The 20,326-nt window shown below is 44.8% G+C and overlaps 1 protein-coding gene across 1 annotated transcript in view; it reads right to left on the reverse strand.

Moving 5' to 3' along the window:
- Positions 1-20,326, reverse strand: part of LOC124777376 (mitochondrial carrier protein Rim2) — a 174,061-nt gene that overhangs the window by 22,728 nt on the left and 131,007 nt on the right. The window contains exon 4 of the mRNA XM_047252764.1: positions 3,590-3,714. Within this exon, the coding sequence (XP_047108720.1) occupies positions 3,590-3,714 (125 nt within the window). The remainder of the gene's footprint in view (positions 1-3,589; positions 3,715-20,326) is intronic.

The following is a 20,326-nucleotide window of genomic DNA, read 5'->3' on the forward strand; positions in this document are numbered from 1 at the left end:
AACTTAGGATCAGATAACTTCATTGCATAATTCACTAGCCACGGCGGGTTAAGTCTTAATACAGCTGATTCGTGGGGGGAAGTTTCCATATTAGGTCCATATAACAGCAGATTCATTTAGCTTATTTCAAACTGAAAATAAAGTTAAGCACACGCTACTCACAAATTATGCAAGAGTTAACTTTTTCTAAAGCGTTTCTCTCTCAAATCTGTTCTCCGAAATTTGCAGATCGCATATATCTCTCACATTTCGGCTTCTTTTTGTAGTAATTTTCTACGGACGGCGTTTTCTCATTGTGAATGTCACACAACTCATTGGGATTACAATATTTATATACAGACGGTGGTTATAATTAAACATTCGCTACTTAAGAGGATCCCGTGACAAATGACTGATTAAAGCATCGTGGAAACATCTGAAAGGATATAGGAACGAGAAATAACGAATAAACTGTTGAAAGCAAGATTTTAATTTCCACATGAGACGGTGACATTGTCAACTGCGGACCACTTTTACGTTCCAGGTTATAAATGTCGCTCAGCGTGACGACCGACTGCATCCACGGCAGCCTGGAACGGCAATAGACTAGACATTCCTCTACTGCTGTCCTAAACAACGGTGGACCATGGAATGTTCAGCTGTTGTGACAGCTCGTGCAATGTTTGAAGATCGCACATTGCGTCCAGCATACGCCGCCATGCCAACAGTAGCTTCACCAATTTGTGGTGCTATTAACCGTCGGCCTCTCCCAGGAGCAATTCCCACACCGTCAGTTAATTCGAACTACTTGAACTCCTGTGTCGTCCAGACACATGTTGGTTGTGTTCAACCGCAATGCACACTGAGGTTTGCGTTTCGACCCTACGTAACCGTACGGGCGCCTAACGGAAAGTCAGGACACTAACGCTACGAACATAACAAATACTGCAGCGCACAGTCTGAACATTATTCATATAAATTTGGGTAACCAGACGGAAAATAGTTTTCCGTCTACACTGACTCAAGTAGCGAAAGTTTAATTACAACCTTACACCCACTGCAGAAAGACTCAAGTGTTAACTTTTCATCATTATGAGATGGGTGTTATTTCGTAATTATTTGACATAAATTATCTGTACAACTTAAGATTTTAATAACTTAAAAACTATACTAGATATTAACAAATGGTTTTCAGCATGTGGTAACTAAGCTTTTACCTTGAAGACGACGCAAAAGCCCGTCAATTTCTAAATGAAAAGTTTTCGGATACGTGGATGGGACGAGATGGTCCATTTAGACGCCCGCCACAATCCCCTGGCCTCACGCCACTAGACTTCTGCCTGTGGGGTTTTGTAAAGGATTTGGCGTACCGAACCAAGGTTAGGGACCACAGGGCGTTAAGGCACGCATTCGCAATGGATCTGGACGTGTCTCACTGTGGAGACCTTGACTCGTACATGGAGAGACTTTGGATTCAGACTAGATACCTGTGCCACTAATGGTGCACACAATGGAGTGTATGGGTGAGAAAAAAAACAGTTATCACATGCTGAGAACCATTTGTTAATATCTATTATAGTGTTAAACGTATTAGTCTTAAGCTGTCAAGATAATTTATGAACACCCTGTATTACTGTCATCTTCAGTCTGAAGACTGCTTTGATGGTACTGTCCATACTAGTCTGCCCTGTTCTTTCATCTCTCTAACTACGGCAACCTATACCCGTTTGAATCTGCTTACTGTACTGTAGAATTAATGTGCCTCTGCATCTGTCTTCTATTCAGTACCTCTGCACTGCTAATCTGAACTACTCGTCCAATCTCCTGCAGTCTTTTGTAGCACTACATTTCAAAAGTTTGTCTTTTATTTGTCTGAACTGTTTATCGCCGACGTTGCATTTCGAACAGAGGTACGGTCCAAATAAATACCTTCAGAAGATACTTCCTAACAAATATACACTGAAGCACCAAAGAAACTGGTATAGGCATGCGTACTCAAATACAGATATATACGTAAACAATCTGAATACGACGCTGCGGCCAGCAACGCATGTATAAGACAAAAATTGTATGGCGTAATTGTTAGCTCGGTTATTGCTGCTACAATGGCAGGTTATCAAGATTTAAGCGAGTTTGAACGTGGTATCTTAGTCGGCGCAAGAGCTATGGGACACACAATCTCCGAGGTAGCGACAAAGTGGGGATTTTCCCATACGACCATTTCATTTCACGAGTGTACCGCGACATCACGAATTCAGTAGAACATCATATCTTCGACATCGCTGCGGCCGGGAAAATATCCTGCAAGAACGGGGCTGACGGCGACTCAAGAGAATCTTTCAACGTGATATAACTGCAACCCTTCCGGAAATTGCTGCAGATTTCAATGCTGGACCATCAACGAGTGTCATTGTGCGAACTATTCAACAAAGCATCATCGATATGAGCTTTCGGAGCCGAAGGCACACTTGTGTGCCCTTGCTGACTGCACGACACAAAGCTTTACGCCTCGCCTGGGGCTGTTAACATCAACACTGTACTGTTGATGACTGGAAACATGTTGCCTGATCGGATGGGTCTCGTTTCAAATTGGATCGAGCGGATGGACGTTTACGGGTATGGACACAACTTCACGAATCCATGCAAGTCAGCAGGAGACTTCAGGCTGGTGGAAGCTCCGTAATGGTGTGGGGCGCGTGCAGTTGTAGTGATATGGGACCCCTGATACATCTAGATAAGACTGACAGGTGACACCTACGTAAGCATCATGTCTGATCACCTGCATCCATTCATTCATGTCCGTTGTGCATTTCGACAGACTTGGGCGATTCCAGCCGGATAATGCGACACCGCACACGTCCAGAACTGCTACGCAGGGGCTCCAGGAACACACTCCCGAGTTTAAACATTTCAAAAAATTGTTCAAATGGCTCTGAGCACTATGGGACTTAACATCGGTGGTCATCAGTTCCCTAGAACTTAGAACTACTTAAACCTAACTAACATAAGGACATCACACACATCCATGCCCGAGGCAGGATTCGAACCTGCGACCGTAGCAGTCGCGCGGTTCTGGACTAAGCGCCTAGAACCGCGAGACCACCGCGGCCGGCTTAAACATTTCATCTGGCCACCAAACTCCCCAGACATGAACTTTATTGAGCATATCTGGAATGTCTTGCGACGCGCAGTTCAGAGATCTCCACCCCCTCGTTTTCTTACGGATTTACGGACAGCCCTGCAAGATTCATGGTGTCACTTCTCTACAGCAATACTTCAGACAGAGTCCATGGGACGGCTCGTCGCGGAACGTCTGCGTGCTCACGGGGGCCCTACAAGATTTAGGCACCTGTACCAGTTTCTTTGGCTCTTCAGTGTATATTCAATGTTAGCAAATTCCTTCTCTTTCAGGCTTTGCTTACTATTGCCAGTCTGTATTTTACATCGTCTCCCTGACAGTATCTGCCACTATCCTACACCACGTCCCTTTGTACTGAAGACATAAAACATGGCGCAGCGTTGTTCAATTTGGCTGATAGTCGCCGAGTGTTGTCTCCTTGTGTTATTATCCTCTGGGGGTCAATGCCAATACGAGAATTAGTCTGCTTACCTTGGTCTTGTAGATCCTGCGGATGCACTGCGCCGCCGTCATGCGGTGCCCGTCGCGCGCGTAGTCAAGCTGGAGGCGCGTCTTGACGAACCAGATGGGGTTGGTGGCCGTGGACGCGACGAAACCTGCGGCAGAGAAGCGCCCTGCGTGCTGCTTACTGCCCTAGCGCTCAGCCCAGACTACCGCTACCGCCCCCTGCCCGGCACGCAGCTGAAAAAGAGAAGCCGCCACAGTGGCAACAGCCCGCGTCTGTGGGACCCTCCTCAGCTTATTTCCGGGTAATAAAATAGCAGGAAAACTAAAGTTTCTCGAAAAAAGGTGTGAAATTGTATAAAGTTCAAGCTACATTTAACACAGAGCACAGGCAAGGAAAGTCTCACATCCTCAGGCTGGCGGTAAGTACTGTCAACGAATCAGCCACGGTTTGAGTGTCGGCAAGTCACAGCCAGTTGAGTAAGGCAAGACAGAAAGCGAGGTTCCTCTACTTAAGCGAAAAAAGGAAAACACATACTTCTCGAAAGAAGGGAAATTAGTGAAAGTACAGGGAACCTCCCATTAACAGGCTCATGTACAGGTAGTGTTCAGAATTGTATTCACTATCGCCGTCGTAACAAGGGAAGCTTCCTATCTCACCCCCGCCCCCTCTCCCCAACTCAGATCAAGCATGAAAACTGTGAAAAAAGTCAAAAGAAAAACAATGAACGATACAAGAAGTGCAGTAAAGAACAGCCTGAAACAGCAATGAGGTCCTGGGTGTCATGGTGTTGGACTGCCCAGCGGGCGAGCCGTGTTCAAAACTCCCTCGTGCCATTTATTTTTTTTTTCTCACAACTATGAACTGTCCGTCCGATCATTGACACGTTTGTTTTCTTTCAGTTGGCATACTATACACTGAACTAGAATATAAGTCATGTGTTAAGATTACGTTACCGTGGTAAGTAAATGTGATGAATAGTGAGTACCACGGGCGTCTCACAGAAATGTAAACAAAAAATTTAACGGGTGTGAACTATGTTAGAACATAGGAATTCAAGAGTCATGACTTCCGAAACGGAACGCAACTTCAAAAACGTTAAAAAAGTACGTTTGGAAACAGCACACAGAAACTGTGAATCTGAAATTGTTGCATTCATTTGTTGCAGCTTATGTGACAAACTATCACGTTTTCATTATTTTCTTTGGAGGGATCAGGTTCACATTCATGCGAACACTTAAATCGAGCAAGGATGCATATCTCACGTACCAGGCGTACAAATTAGGTGCGTCGGTAAGAGATTCCTGTCATATGAGGGACATATTGTCACTAATGCCGTGTATCACACACCAGACGTGTTTTTCGGTGAAGTCTTGTCATCATACGTTTACTGTTCCCATTCGAAAGTCACTTCCTTTCGGCTGCTAATAAAGTACTTGAGCAGAATCAACTGTCATTATAGGTCCCCACATTACACCTCGTTGTTGCAAACTAACGTCACACACACACACACACACACACACACACACACACACACACACACACACACACACGACATCTAAAAAAGAAAAGGCAAAAGGGAAGTTTGAACACGGCTCGCCAGCATTGTAGTCCAACACAGTTACTGTTACTATTTCTATTACTGTCACTGTTTCTATTTTGCTTTTTTTTTACAGTCAACTGCACCTTCTTTCTGTTCTCATGTTTGATCTGTCTTCAGTTTTTGACGGATTGACCATTGGGCCCTCTTACCAGTAAATCTGAACAGGATGCGATGGGAAGCTTCCCTTTTAAGTGAAATACTCATTATGGCTGTATTTCGTAAATCAATTTTCTGACATAGGTACTTTTCAAATTTTGGGACAGATTGTTTTCGAATTATGTATTTCGCTTTGAACCATTTCTTGTAAGTTATACAAAAGCGATGTACTGACCTAACCACTGATGTACTAAAACTATCACACACGGTCCAGTCATATTAACGTGACCACCGACAATGTTCGACGTCAGCCTGCAATAACGCACAGGTAGGCAGGTGGCAGCACTAGCACTGGAAGGGTGATAAGGCATGTCGGGGACGGGGGAACACGCGGAAAAACAGTGCCGTCGTTGTAATATGCGGAAAGGGAGAGATTTATCTAACATTCAAATTCTCTCTCGCGCGAAGGATAGAAGCACTTCCGAAACGGCTAAGTTCGTGAACTGTTCACCGTGCCGCCGTTATTCAAAACCAGCGCCGAAGCAACTCTGGTGCGCCACGGGTCATGGACCACAGGCGTGAGCGACAGCTGCGGAGATATGTACAGACGAATAGACGTGTTAACTGTCTAGTAGCTGATCGCCCAGACGAACCAAGGGGGCTAACAACGGTGTCTCCTCAACGACTGTTCAGCGAGCGTAGCTGCATATGGGCCTCCTCCGTTGCAGGCGCCCGGTTTATGCGCCATGCTAACTGCTGCTCTTCGGCTACGAAGCCTGGAAATTGCACACCAATACCGCAAATGGACGTCTACTGAGTGGCGACAAATGGCCTTTCCAGATGAAATCACGTTTTATACTCCGTGGCCGTTGGCGTGTACGGCGAGAAACGGCTGAAAGCAAATACCGTGCAACATTCTTAAGAGTCTAAGCCAGAGGAGAGGGACCTGGGGAATGTTTTCATCGTATTCCCCATGTGGTCTCGTCATCCTGGAAAGTATAGTGGATCAACGGCAGTATGCATGTATCCTTGGCGACCATATCCACCCCTACCTGCTACGAAATCTGGTTGTTCAGGCTTCTGACAGATGATTACATTAATGTGACTAGACAATGTATTAAGGCATTTTACATTCTAATAAAAGAACATGCCCGAGTAGCCGTGCTCGTTAGCACTCCGCTTTCGGGATTCGGGGAGGCGCACCGGCCCCGCATAGAATCCGTCCAGGGGATTAGCGACGAGGGCCGTTGTGTATCCCAGCCTGGATGTGGTTCATCACATCCGACTGGATGAATACGGGGTTGATGTCGACGCTCCGCCTCAGTTACACGATTCGCATACATTCCGAAAGCGTCTCACATGGGGACAGTGGGGGAGGAGGAGGAGGAGGTGGGGGAGGAGGAGGAGGTGGGGGAGGAGGAGGAGGAGGTGGGGGAGGAGGAGGAGGAGGAGGAGGTGGGGGAGGAGGAGGAGGAGGAGGAGGTGGGGGAGGAGGAGGAGGAGGAGGAGGTGGGGGAGGAGGAGGAGGAGGAGGTGGGGGAGGAGGAGGAGGAGGAGGTGGGGGAGGAGGAGGAGGAGGAGGTGGGGGAGGAGGAGGAGGAGGAGGTGGGGAGGAGGAGGAGGAGGTGGGGGAGGAGGAGGAGGGGGAGGAGGAGGAGGAGGGGGAGGAGGAGGAGGAGATCCAGCCACCCTGTAACAGCAGCACTACCGAATCTAGATTAACATGACGAGCCTGTGGGAACACGGGATAAGGTCAGGAAAAGATATTTTAATTAAAACAAATAATTGAAAGTCTTATGAACTTTTGTTGTAATTCTGTTCATAATGTCATTGGTTACACGATCTACCAATCAAATCTTCAGCATTCTTCTACAGAAGAATTCAAAATCATCTATTCTCTTTTTGTCTGAACCATGTTACACTTCCGTACTTGGCTACACTTTAGAGAGAGAGAGAGAGAGAGAGAGAGAGAGAGAGAGAGAGAGAGAGAGAACGCCAGCCAGCCTTGTGAACAGCATGCCAAAGGGAAACGAAGCCAGTTGCAATGTACAGGATTATCGTAGTAAAATAATTTGAGTTTCACAAGATTTATTGTTTCATTCCTTGTTGCTCCTGTATCTAAAGCCTACACTTTTCCGCCGAAATGTAAGTGATTAAATCTTTTTCCAGTGTTTTATAATCTATTACGCCTATGTTACGCAGTTTAAGGTAGTCAGTTAACTGCAAAATGAGGAACTGTTGTTGAGACTTGACGACTGTGTGACGTGTATGTATGATACCTCATGATCACTGCTGGCAGCTACTACTGCCCGTAAAGGAATATGTAGACGCACACGATCAGCGCCGCCCAGTAAATCAACTTCCTGAGGTGTCGCGCACAGAACGCTTCAGATAGCTGTTTCGAGGTACTTCGCGGAGTACGTCAATACTGCACAATACGAGGCAGCTCGTCTACCTCTGTCTAACACGCAATATTTTCAGTTAGTTTCCAGCCTCTGTCTTTTCTGTTGGACATATTTATGCAAAAAGGCTCACACCAGCACGCAGTTAAAACAGGTTGTAGTGCTTGCCGCTAGAAATGTGACTGTTGACCACTCGTGCTCGCACTGCACGCTTTTAACTTCAAAACAGCACGAGATAAGACAATCGCTTCAGCTGTAACTCAACTGTGCTGTAAACCAGCTAACAACATAGTTAAACGATGTCCTTGAATGTATGCCCCAATTCAGTCTGAAATATGGAGTAACGTAAAATAACACCGTGTCTGATGTTCGTCTGACGTCCAAATGACGGACATTTAGTTCTGTGTCATCACGTCGTCCGTCGACCAAAAAGTTCCGAGACTGTGTGTGATAAATACGAACCTACTACAAAACGATAAGAGTATAGTAATTCACATGAAGAGTGAAACGCTGGGACGACATAAGCCGACATTCAAGCCAACGTGAAGCGGTAGTTCAACAACATCCAAAAGGAGGACTTTTCTAGCAGTTTCACCTGGATGTATGAGCGTTCTGTGCATTGTACTCAATTGAGAGGATACTATGTAGAAGACGTGAAGCATTAAAACCACAGTCTTAATTTATCTCTATTTTTTATTAATGCAGTCTCTATACTTTTTGCACTAACATTTATTTCTGATCACGTAGGCTCAATTTCATAATTCACTAATTTTGAACTATCTCGTCTGCCTCAACTTCACCCGCTAAAAATTAGTCGTACACGTAAATTAAACTTTGCTCGAAGTTTCTACACGGTCCAGTTACATTAATGTAGCCACCGCTTATGTTCGACGTCAACGTGCAATAACCAATCACAGATGCAGCACGCAATGTACCGGGGAAGCAAGGGGCGATGGCGGAAAAAAAAAAATTGTTGTAATGCGGAAACTATCAGATTTATCTAACGTCTACAAAAGGGCATGATCACCGACTTTTGGACCAAGGATGGACGCATTTCCGAAACGGCTGGATGTGTAAATTGTTCGTGTGCTGCCGTGGTTAAAGTTTATCGTGTATGTGAAATAGCGCTATTTAGAACAGGCGCTGAGGCAACTTCGGTACACCGTGGGCCATAGCCGACATAGGTGAACAACGGCTACGGAGACGTATAGGGGAGAACAGACGTGCAACTATTCAATGAAGGGTCCGGGACGGAGGAAGGAGCGTTATCGTCTGGTGAATGTTTTCGTGCATTCCCTAGATCTCGTCATTCTGCAAGGCACACTGGATCAACAGAAGTACGTACCTATCCTTGGGGGACAATGTCCGTTCCTACATGCGGAATGTTTTTCCTCGGCACAACGGCATGTACCAGCATGGCGTTGCAACGTGTTGCTGTGTGTGCGTGCGTGCGTGCGTGCGTGCGCGGTTTTGAAGAACACCAGAATGACTTTACCGTACTCCCCTGGCCACCAAACTCCCCGGTTTAAACCCAGTCGAAGTTGGAGTCACCTCGATCCGGCTGTTTGCGCCATGTATCCTCAACCGAGAAACGTAGCGTAACTGGTCACGGCACTGGATTCGACATGGTTCCACATCAGTACCTTCCTGAACCTGTCAGTGACACTTCCTGCACGTCCGCGCCGAAAAATATTTTCAGGCTATTGACAGGTGGTCACAGCGTTGACTGGACCGTGTCTTTTCACTGCTGTAGAAGCTACGGTATTGAAAAATACAGATTTTTTTGAAGCACCACGGACTATGTGCGAACGACTGAACGACAAACTAAAAAGGTAGTTGGGTGCTGTATTGATGGACTGTACCTGTGAGCCTATTGGCAAGTGCACGCGCTAGAGGTAGTGCTGAATCGCAGTTCAGTCTATAGATCATGCATCGCTTAACATATGTCTGCCTATTGCCAGGGTGAACTGCTATCTAGCAGGGACACCCTGACTGACTTCCTGGTCGCGAGGCCGGCTGGCCCACGTAGAAGTACGCATGCGCTACGCGGTGCTACTCTACACTCAGCTGACGTCACGCCGTCGCCCTGGAGACAGCCCCTTGGAAGCACTTGAAGCTGTGCTTTCGCTCTCTCGCCTGCTCTGCAAACTACGCCGCAGTCCTAACACGTGGCTTCCCGGGCGCTAGTGGAAAATACGTCAGCATTTCTTTCTCTTTTTTTGCTTGCTAAGTCTTGTTTATTGGGAAAATATGTTTCTCCTTACATGTTTGAGTTGTGACATTTAATACATTATGCGCACAATCCTCCTTACACGAGGTGAACTAAATTTCCAATGACAATATTTCGGAGGCTGTTCAGGTCTTTTTAGTACACGAAACCCGTGGCCTCCCGTGGTGTAATTTCATTCCTTTGGATTTCTTACACCCGTTTACGTCTATATACCTGTACTGCACTGAAAATATCGACACAACAGTGGAAGTGTCTACAGTATGTGCTGTGCGTCTCGTTTGGAAACAAACTTGTTGCATTCACTCACGGCACTTGCTGTTAACACTTTGCCGTCCGCACGTCTCGAACAAATTTATTCGCTTGGCGTAGGCAGCGCTAATTCGGATTACGTGCCTTGTCGTCGGCCACTTGTCACCTTTCCGTTGATGACTAGCTTCAAACACATTGACGTTTGCGCGCTTTAGTTTTTCCGGAAATCCTCTATTTTGCCATATCGTTTGACAAACTCGAATTTTCTTTTCAAGTAACTTCTCTGCAAGTTCTACACTGTTATAATAATTATCCATTAGAGGTAATGCCACTTTCCATAAGGTGTCAATAGTTCCATCACTGTTTTTGCTAAAGGTTTTCCAGCACCGGAATATATCTTGAATGAGGAAATGTATCCTTTACTCGAATCACACAGCATCCGAATGATTCTTAATTTTCGACGGACTGTAAACATTAAAATTTAACTGACTACTCCACGGTATTATTCCTTCATCAATTGAGATGTTTCGACGTAGATTAAACGTTTCTTTAAACTTTTTGGAAAAATAATCAATTACGAATTGCACTTTGAAAAGCCGGTCGGTATTATCCAGTTTATTGTTGTTGTCGGAAAAACGTAAAAATGATATTTGTCTAAATCGGTTGCGGGACGTCCTTTTGCGAAATATAGGCGTGTGTATCAACGGATTCGCTGAGCAATAATCATCGATCCTTGCCCTTTCTTACAATTCCCATAAGGATAGCAAGTCCAAACCATTTTCTAAGTTCGGGTCCCGTAACTTAGACAAATTGGCATTTTTTTAAATCTAGTTTCCTTCTATTGCAATTTTGATTGTAATACTTGGTTTCGTTGCTAATATATTCAAACAGGTCGTTCCCAATATACAGGGTGTTACAAAAAGGTACGGCCAAACTTTCAGGAAACATTCCTCACATACAAATAAAGGAAAGATGTTATGTGGACGTGTGTCCGGAAACGCTTAATTTCCATGTTAGAGCTCATTTTAGTTTCGTCAGTATGTACTGTACTTCCTCGATTCACCGCCAGTTGGCCCAATGGAAGGAAGGCAATGTTCACTTCGGTGCTTGTGTTGGCATGCGACTCATTGCTCTACAGGACTAGCATCAAGCACATCAGTGCGTGGTATCAACAGGTTAGTGTTCATCACGAACGTGGTTTTGCAGTCAGTGCAATGTTTACAAATGCGGAGTTGGCAGATGCCCATTTGATGTATGGTTTAGCACGGGCAACAGCCGTGGCGCGGTACGGCTGTATCGAGACAGATTTCCAGAACGAAGGTGTCACGACAGGAAGACGTTCGAAGCAATTGATCGGCATCTTAGGGAGCACGGAACATTCCAGCCTCTGACTCGCGACTGCGGAAGACCTAGAACGACGAGGACACCTGCAATGGACGAGGCAATTCTTCGTGCAGCTGACGATAACCCTAATGTCAGCGTCAGAGAAGTTGCTGCTGTACAAGGTAACGTTGACCACGTCACTGTATGGAGGGTGCTACGGGAGAACCAGTTGTTCCGTACCATGTACACGTACAGTATGTGCAGGCACTATCAGCAGCTGATTGGCCTCCACGGGTACACTTCTGCGAATGGTTCATCCAACAATGTGTCAATCCTCATTTCAGTGCAAATGTGTACGGATGAGGCTTCATTCCAACGTGATCAAATTGAAAATTTTCATAATCAATATGTGTGAGCTGACGAGAATCCGCACGCAATTGTGCAATCACGTCATCAACACAGATTTTCTGTGAACGTCTGGGCAGGCATTGTAGGTGAGGTCTTGATTGGGCCCCATGTTCTTCCACCTACGCTCAATGGAGCACGTTATCATGATTTCATACGGGATACTCTACCTGTGCTGCTAGAACATGTGCCTTTATAAGTACGACACAACATGTGGTTCATGCACGATGGAGCTCCTGCACATTTCTGTCGAAGTGTTCGCACGCTTCTCACCAACAGATTCGGTGACCGATGGATTGATAGAGGCGGACCAATTCCATGGCCTCCACGTTCTCCTGACCTCAACCCTCTTGACTTTCATTTATGGGGGCATTTGAAAGCTCTTGTCTACGCAACCCCGGTACCAAATGTAGTGATTCCTCGTGCTCGTATTGTGGACGGCTGTGATACAATACGCCATACTCCAGGGCTGCATCAGCGCATCAGGGATTCCATGCGACGGAGGCTGGATGCATGTATCCTCGCTATCGGAGGACATTTTGAACATTTCCTGTAACAAAGTGTTTGAAGTCACGGTGGTACGTTCTGTTGCTGTGTTTCCATTCCATGATTAATGTGATTTGAAGAGAAGTAATAAAATGAGCTCTAACATGGAAAGTAAGCGTTTCCGGACACATGTCCACATAACATATTTTCTTTCTTTGTGTGTGAGGAATGTTTCCTGAAAGTTTGGCCGTACCTTTCTGTAACACCCTGTATAACTCTACGATATCCACGACGCTCTGTGTATCTTTGGGAAATGTGTGTGGACCCGAAGATCCTTCAACTTTATTATTGGCCCTCAGTAAATCAGAGTCTGTCTCCTTCGTCTGATTCATTCGAATCAGTTGGCAACCGCAGCGTTCGCCAAATTCTTCTTGGACGTATTTCACTATCTTCCGACGATTCTGCTTTACTTTCATTTTTTGATATCCAATGACTTCTTCCCAATCGGTCAAGTCGACAAGAACGTCAGACAAGACGTCCGCGCATTCATCGTAAATAATCGTGTCGTTTCTTTCGTCTGCAATGATGAAAGTGTACAAGTACCTACAAACTTGTTGACGTGTGTAACTTCTTACCTAAATAAAACAACAGAATGAAAAAGATACTAAAGTGAGGTCGCCGGCCACTGCGAGATACCATGCACACGACACCACTGCGGTGTCGCCGGACGGCAAAGTGTTAACAGCAATTCCCACTTAGTTTGCGCCTTCGAGCTTGTATTCAGTACTGCTTTGTTCTGTCTGGATTCCGTTTTTCTAACTTGTTTGTTGTACGTCAACAGCGATACATAGCATTACTGGTATTGATTTAAGAGGGGCAAACATGCACCTCGTGTGCGAGCTCACGAATGCAATGCAAGAACGGCACAACGTCGCTATGCTGACATGTTCCGCAGCTGCACTTTCGCATCTTTACGAGGGTTGTTGCTTTACCACGTGTTTTGTGTTTTAATTTAGATGATAGAATATTACAGATTTTTTCACTCTCATGAACGCATTTTCACAGAAAGCACGGTCATTGGGGTACTGCACAGAATCGATCTATTATACATTACAGCTAACTAGCTAAGACCAACGGTAAATGCCAAAATACTCTGAAAATCTCTCCGAATCTTCCTCTTTTGTTCGTGGTTCGTACACTGTAGTCCATGGTAAATATACTCTACGAAAGACCTTCCTCTGCATGTTGTAAAATATTTTAAGTTTTTAACACAGCTGCGGTATTGTTCGTTTGTAGCAACATGCCGACTACACCATAAGATAAATCATTTCGTATGTTGGAATTTGCGCGAAGTCAATCCATTGCTCAAGTGCAACGGGCATTCCGAGTGGATTCTCCAAGAAGCTGTCTCTGCAGACGCAGATTTATGACTGGCAGACAAAATCCTTGGAAGGTGGTTGCATAGGCAAAGGTAAGAGGACTGGTCTTCCAAGCATGTCTGATGAAGACGTGCGATACGAGATGCGTTCACACGGGAGTCCACAAGGCGGGCGGGCCTGGAACTTCAGCTTCCTTTAACAACGGCGTGGCGTGTTCTGAAACGACGCCTGCATATGACAAAGCCTTACGAGTTGAAGTTATTATAGCAAATGCGATCCGGCGACCGTAACGGAACATGCGAATTTTGCAGAGGACCCTGTTACCTAACGACTCTTTTTGGACGAATGACGTTTCATTTATCGGGTAAAGCAAACCGCCATAGCTTAAGAATTCCGGAGCACAAAACCCTGGCGTCGTCGAAGATGAAAGAGACTCACCGAAACCGCGTGTGTTTTATGGCGTTTCTATTCTCAAAGTTGTATCGACCTTTATTTTCTTTTTCGGAGGAAACTGACAGGAATGTCATACTTGGGCTTGCTTCAAAATTTGTTGTTTCCTTAAAGTCACAAAGATTGCAATGTTTTCATTTTAATGCTTGGGGGCGCCCCGCTTCACTTTCACCTTGAAATGCAACGTTATCTTAACAACATCCGACAACGTTGGATTGGAAAAGGTGGACAACAAGATCTTATTCATTGCTTTTGGCCTCCCAGGTCACCAGACTTCACACTTCGCAAAATTTTTTTTCTATGGGGTATGTAAAAGACAGTCTTTGTCCCAGCTAAGTTTGCTTCTCTTCAAGAGCTGTTTCCTCTTAAAGAGCTGAGAAACAGTTGTTGAAGCTGTCGTTTCAATAAGTAGGGACCTGCTGATTCGTGCGTAAAAGGAAATGGACTACTGTTTCGATGTTTCTTAGTGTATGGTATAACATATGTGCGAACATAAAACTCTCCACCTTCCTCTATCTAGTAACCAGGGCAATGTATTTCTATCTTTCACGTTTTCTCTCTAACAAACAACTGAAACCTGTTCTTTCTTTTTCGAATCACATTGTACTGATGCCGGACAGTGTTTCACGAAATATATTCTACGAGTCGACAAGTAGCTGCCTTTGCCGTAAGCTTCCACTAGCGGCCTCCGACGAGCGTCAAAATTCCTGACGAAGTTAATAACTTTTTCAAAATGGTTCAAATGGCTCTGAGCACTATGGGACTTAACATCTGAGGTCATCGGTCCCCTAGAACTTAGTACTTAAACCTAACTAACCTAAGGACATCACACACATCCATGCCCGAGACAGGATTCGAACCTGCGACCGTAGCGGTCGCGCGGTTCCAGACTGTAGCGCCTCGAACCGCTCGGCCACCCCGGCCGGCAATATCTTTTCAGAACGTATCTTTATCACATAGCACCTTCGTCTCCTTTCTGTGGCGCCCCCTATATCAATTATTCCACATTACGGCAGTGGCGCTTCTTTCAACCAAGCCGCGCCGTGTTTCTTACTCGGTACTTTATAATCTCGAGCAAGCGATTATTTTTCAGCGACACGGCAGAATTTAAAGTCACGTTCCACAGCTACTTGAAAATACTTGTTGGTACAATGCGCGGTCTTCCAGCTTAGACAGTGAAAGGCACGCCTGTGGCAGAATGCGAGGGGAAAGTAATGATGCGTCACGTAACAGAGGCAGCTCCAGGGCCGCGAGCCGCGTTCACTGCAGGCGTAAGCCGAGACCGCCGAGTGGCGCACACGCGAGGCCGATGGGCGTGGCAGCCGGCCAGCCTGTGGTGCAGCGTGGCGCCGGAAGGCTGCGTCTATTCGTGGCCATCCGCAGACGGCGAGCCACCAGACGGCGGCTGTCCGTATCTTCTCGCCGAAGGGCTAGCCGACACACCCGGTTCATTTCAGATTTATTCACTGCTCACCAAGAAACAACCATTTACCGCAACGGTAATTTCCTTTATGTCTAAGCTGTCGGCAGTTGGCATTATTCGACGAAACAAACTTTGTCCCCGGCGGTAGTGAGAACTACTGTTGCTTACCACGTTGACTGCTTACAGCCCAGACGCAGCTCACAGTATTCGCAGTGCAAGCGGGAACGTAATCGAGGGAACGGTCTCCGCAGATGGACGCGAATGTTAGCGACACTAAAGCGCCAAAGAAACTGGTATAGGCATGCGTATTCAAACGTATGTAAACACGCCTATATAACACCAAGTGTCTGGCGCAGTTGTCAGATCAGTTACTCTTGCTACAATGGCATGTTATCAAGGAGAGACACCACAGGACATTTTAATTTCCACTGTCTATACTTTTACAAATAAATTCATAAAACTTCGTCAGCATGGCCAGGAAGGATTCAGGATTCACAATCAGAGCAGTGGAAGTTCAAAAAAAATAATTTTTTTACATGTGAAAGTTCATTTTTTCATTTCTATTGGCTGCGTTTGCTCATTTTTTCATTTCTATTGGCTGCGTTTGCTGCTACAGGTACACGTTTCTTCATAAATAAGACAGATTCTTCGATGAATTTTGCACAGCATACAAACCATACTTATAGGTGTATGAAACTCTAGAAATTATTTAATTTATGAAAAAATGAATGTGCTGTTACATTTTTAACTTCATGTTTAGAAAAAACTCAAATTTTATATTTAATTACCTCAATTTTTACCACAGTTTTTAATAGATTTGGAAAATTCTAGAGTTTCATACACCTGTAAGTATGGTTTGTATGCTGTGCAAAATTCATCGAAGAATCTCCCTTACTTATAAAGAAAAGTGTACCTATAGCAACAAATGCAGCCAATGGTAAGTGAAAAAAAGTGAAATACAAATGTAAAAAAATAAATTATTTTCTTATATTTTTGATCTTCCACCACTATAAGTGTAAATCCTGAATCCTTTCTGGTCATTCTGACAAAGTTCTATGAATTTATTTTTAAAATTATAGACAGTAGAAACTAAAAATTCCTGTGATGTCTCTCCTGCTCCAAGTCGTCCCGTTTGACGTCCTACCCCCCTTAAGTGAGTTTGGCATGAGCGATGGGACATAGAATCCCCGTGATACCGATGAAGTGAGGATATTCCCTTACGACAATTTCACGGGTGTCCCGTGAATACCAGGAATCCCAACGGCGACTAGGGAGAATCGTTCAACGTGACAGAAGTGCAACACTTCCGCAAATTCCTGCAGATTTCAGTGCTGGGCCATCAGCAAGTGTCAGCTTGCGGACCACTCAACGAAACATCATCGATATGGGCTTTCGGAGCCGAAAGCCCACTCGTGTACCCTTGATTGCACGACATACGAAGCTTTACGCCTCGCCTGGACCCGTCAACACCAATATTGGACTGTTGATGACTGGAAACATGTTGCCTGGTCGGACGAGTCTCGTTTCAAATTATATCGAATTGATGGACGCGTACGTGTATGGACACAACCTCATAAATCCATGGACCATGCATGTCAGTAGGGGACTGCTCAAGCTTGGGGAGGTTCTGTAATGGTGTGGGGCGTGTGCAGTTGTTGCAGTGATATAGGACCCCTGATACGTCTAGATACGACTGACAGGTGGCACGAACGTAATCATCCCCTCAGATCACCTGCATCCATTCATGTCCACTGTGCATTCCGACCGACTTGGGCTATTCCAGCAGGACAATGCGACACCCCACAGGCGTAGAATTGCTACAGAGTGGCTCCAGGAACACTCCTCTGAGTTTAAACACTTCCGCTGGTCACCAAACTCCCCACACATTAACATTATTGAGCATACATGGGATGCCTTGCAACGTGCTGTGCAGAAGAGATCTCCACCCTCTCATAGTCTTAAGGATTTACGGACAGCCCTGCACGACTCATTTTGTCAGTTCCCTTAAGCACTACTTCAGACATTAGTCGAGTCGATGTCACGTCGTGTTGCGGCACTTCTGCGTGCTCGCGGGGACCCTACACAATATTAGGCAGGTGTTCCAGTTTCTTTGGCTCTTCAGTGTATTAAAGCCGTTGAATTTGTCAACGAGAAGTAGATAAAGGCAACGTCGGAGGTGACGAAGCGTGCTTGCAAACGTAAAAGTAACTCAGTCGATGGTGTGTGAATTACATAAAGGGAAAAGCGTGCCAAGGGAGAAGTTGGCATAGTATCTACTTCATAGCAGAAACTACTATTTCCTCCACAGTGGGGCAAGCTAAGCGCTCACCGTAAGCATTCAACTGACGAAACGCTTTAATACGCTACTAAGTAGAAATTCCTTCGATATTGTGATGAAGGGAGGGATTAATTCTGCGAGAACTTCCCCAACTTCAGTCGCCACGGCTGGCTCTATGGAGAGTGGTAGAGGAGGACGGTGGCGGCGCGCCATCCCACCGGACATTGGCGGTAGAATTTCGGAAGTGTCAAAATCTTAAAATATAACAACGTTCTAAAAGTATGAGTGAAACAAGACAATTAATGAAGTGCAAGAAGTCGGAATGCCAATCATTAATAAAATGAAGTATCTTACTGGAATTAGCTACGATACTGTGAAACTGATGACAAATTAAGCGCTGGAGTGCCTCTTCCAAAACAGCAAAGATAATACAGGCCGAAACAACGAATTAAAATTTTAACAGAGGCCAGAATGTGAACCCAGGTCTACTGCTCACTAGGCAGATGCGCTAACCATTGCATCTCCCTCCTCAGCAGGACATCTGATATCGAATCCCGGCCTCGGTAAAAATTTTAATTCATTGATACGGCCTATATTCATTACCATGGATAAAGCTGAGTAATAATATGCCACTAGAAAATACAATTTCACATGATTGAAATAGCAAATTTTATTAATGGCGTGTTGCCAGATCGGTTTCTACTATGTGCCTACACAACACTTTCAATAGATCTCCATCAGCTTGAAGGGTCCTACAGAAGTGAAAAACTTAAAAATAAAAAAAACAAAGAAAAATGTCAGCATATGGTGGCCGAACAGTTCTTATAAAGCAACCTTAAACACCTTTAGTAGTGTCGCTGAGAAAAACCACTTTGTAATAAAAATATGCAATGTGCAGCGCATGCTTTTCTTTTTTTTAATCCACACACTGTGACTAAGCGGCGCATACACGTGGGAAGACGCATGCACCCTTCTTCCAATACATCTCATTTGGATCTGCCATTAATACCATTTGCACAACCCTTCTTACCAAGCTCCTATTTTTTCTGTAACTTTTACGTTTTCACTCTGTCACTTTTTCCCAGTTGCTGAAGCCATGGTCAACAAATGGTGCTGCAAAGGCATTAGAATGTGCAGCTTCATTATTTTGCTGGTGAGAAAAATTTATGACTTCCTATCTGTATCTACCCGACGCTGGGCAGTCTTTAATGTCGTAGTCATTTATCTGCTCTACTGTTGAAGCCACGGAGTATAACAAAATAGAGGACTAATGCAGTTGCCCCTGTAAAGTATAGCATATGAGTGGTGTATGATGAACTGGTTGAAACAAGGGAAGACGAAAATACGGACAGAATGGTTACACATCAGGCTGGCAGTTTGGCAAACTTTATGCCTAATTTTACGTCCCTTTGTCCAATGGAGATATGGTATGATACTTTATTCCACATTAATGTTATCAACAAAAACACACAAATTATCATCATTACGTAGATATATCGAGAGCTAACGACAGTCTACAAGAAGGTATGTAGACGAACAGAAGTGGCCGCCTACTTCCTGTTGTTCCGGCATTTACTGTATGGCACTACTTGAAGTTTAATAGGACCAGAGTGCACATTGCAGCTGTCTTCAGCTCTTTCACAAGTTTAAACACAGCAACTTGTACAGGAATTTCTGTCCACCCTCAATACGGTGTGCGTGACACTAACGTCTTGTACTACAATCTGATATCTGAAATTTACCCATAACTAGGAACACTCACTGCACGACACCAATGTCACAGCTACTGCGTGAGAGCACCGACGCAACTAATGCAACACTTAATGTCCGGAAGCACGCAGTTAACGTAACGACAACAGCTGTTTCAAAGCTTAGGAAAGAGGTACCACATTCTCATTATCTTCTACTCTCACACTCATTCCTTTTCCATTCTCTTTCAACAATCTTCGGGAGAATTCCCTTCGATAGCGAAGATGTTTTTCAAACTTTCCTTAACGACTTCAAAACCAAATCTAGAAATCTAGAAACTATCATCGCGCTGGGGGAGGTGGGGGAGATGGGGAGCAGGCGTGACGGTTGTCGCACATAATGAAGGGTACGTTACTTTTTAATTCCTGTAACAAATCTGAAAAAATGCACTTCCTATTTCCGTTAACTCTGTCAGTTTCATTCCTAAAGCTAGACGGAAACCTATGTTCTAAATTATACAAGACACATTTATAGTAGCCATATTGCATTCGAAAAAACTGAACTTCATCTACAAACCTGAAGGTTCCAAATTTAAAGATATTCAAAGTATCATGAATTTCTAGAAGTATCTACTATAAGACTCATTCCTTAGAACTGTGACAATAGCTTTCAGCAGAAACGTTTTTAAAACTGCTAGTCAAATATGAGCTGAACTATTTATTAAGACTTAAATAGTTAACAAATGCGCGG

The sequence above is a fragment of the Schistocerca piceifrons genome, chromosome 2, assembly GCF_021461385.2.
Source record: "Schistocerca piceifrons isolate TAMUIC-IGC-003096 chromosome 2, iqSchPice1.1, whole genome shotgun sequence".
Taxonomy (NCBI): Eukaryota; Metazoa; Arthropoda; class Insecta; order Orthoptera; family Acrididae; genus Schistocerca; species Schistocerca piceifrons.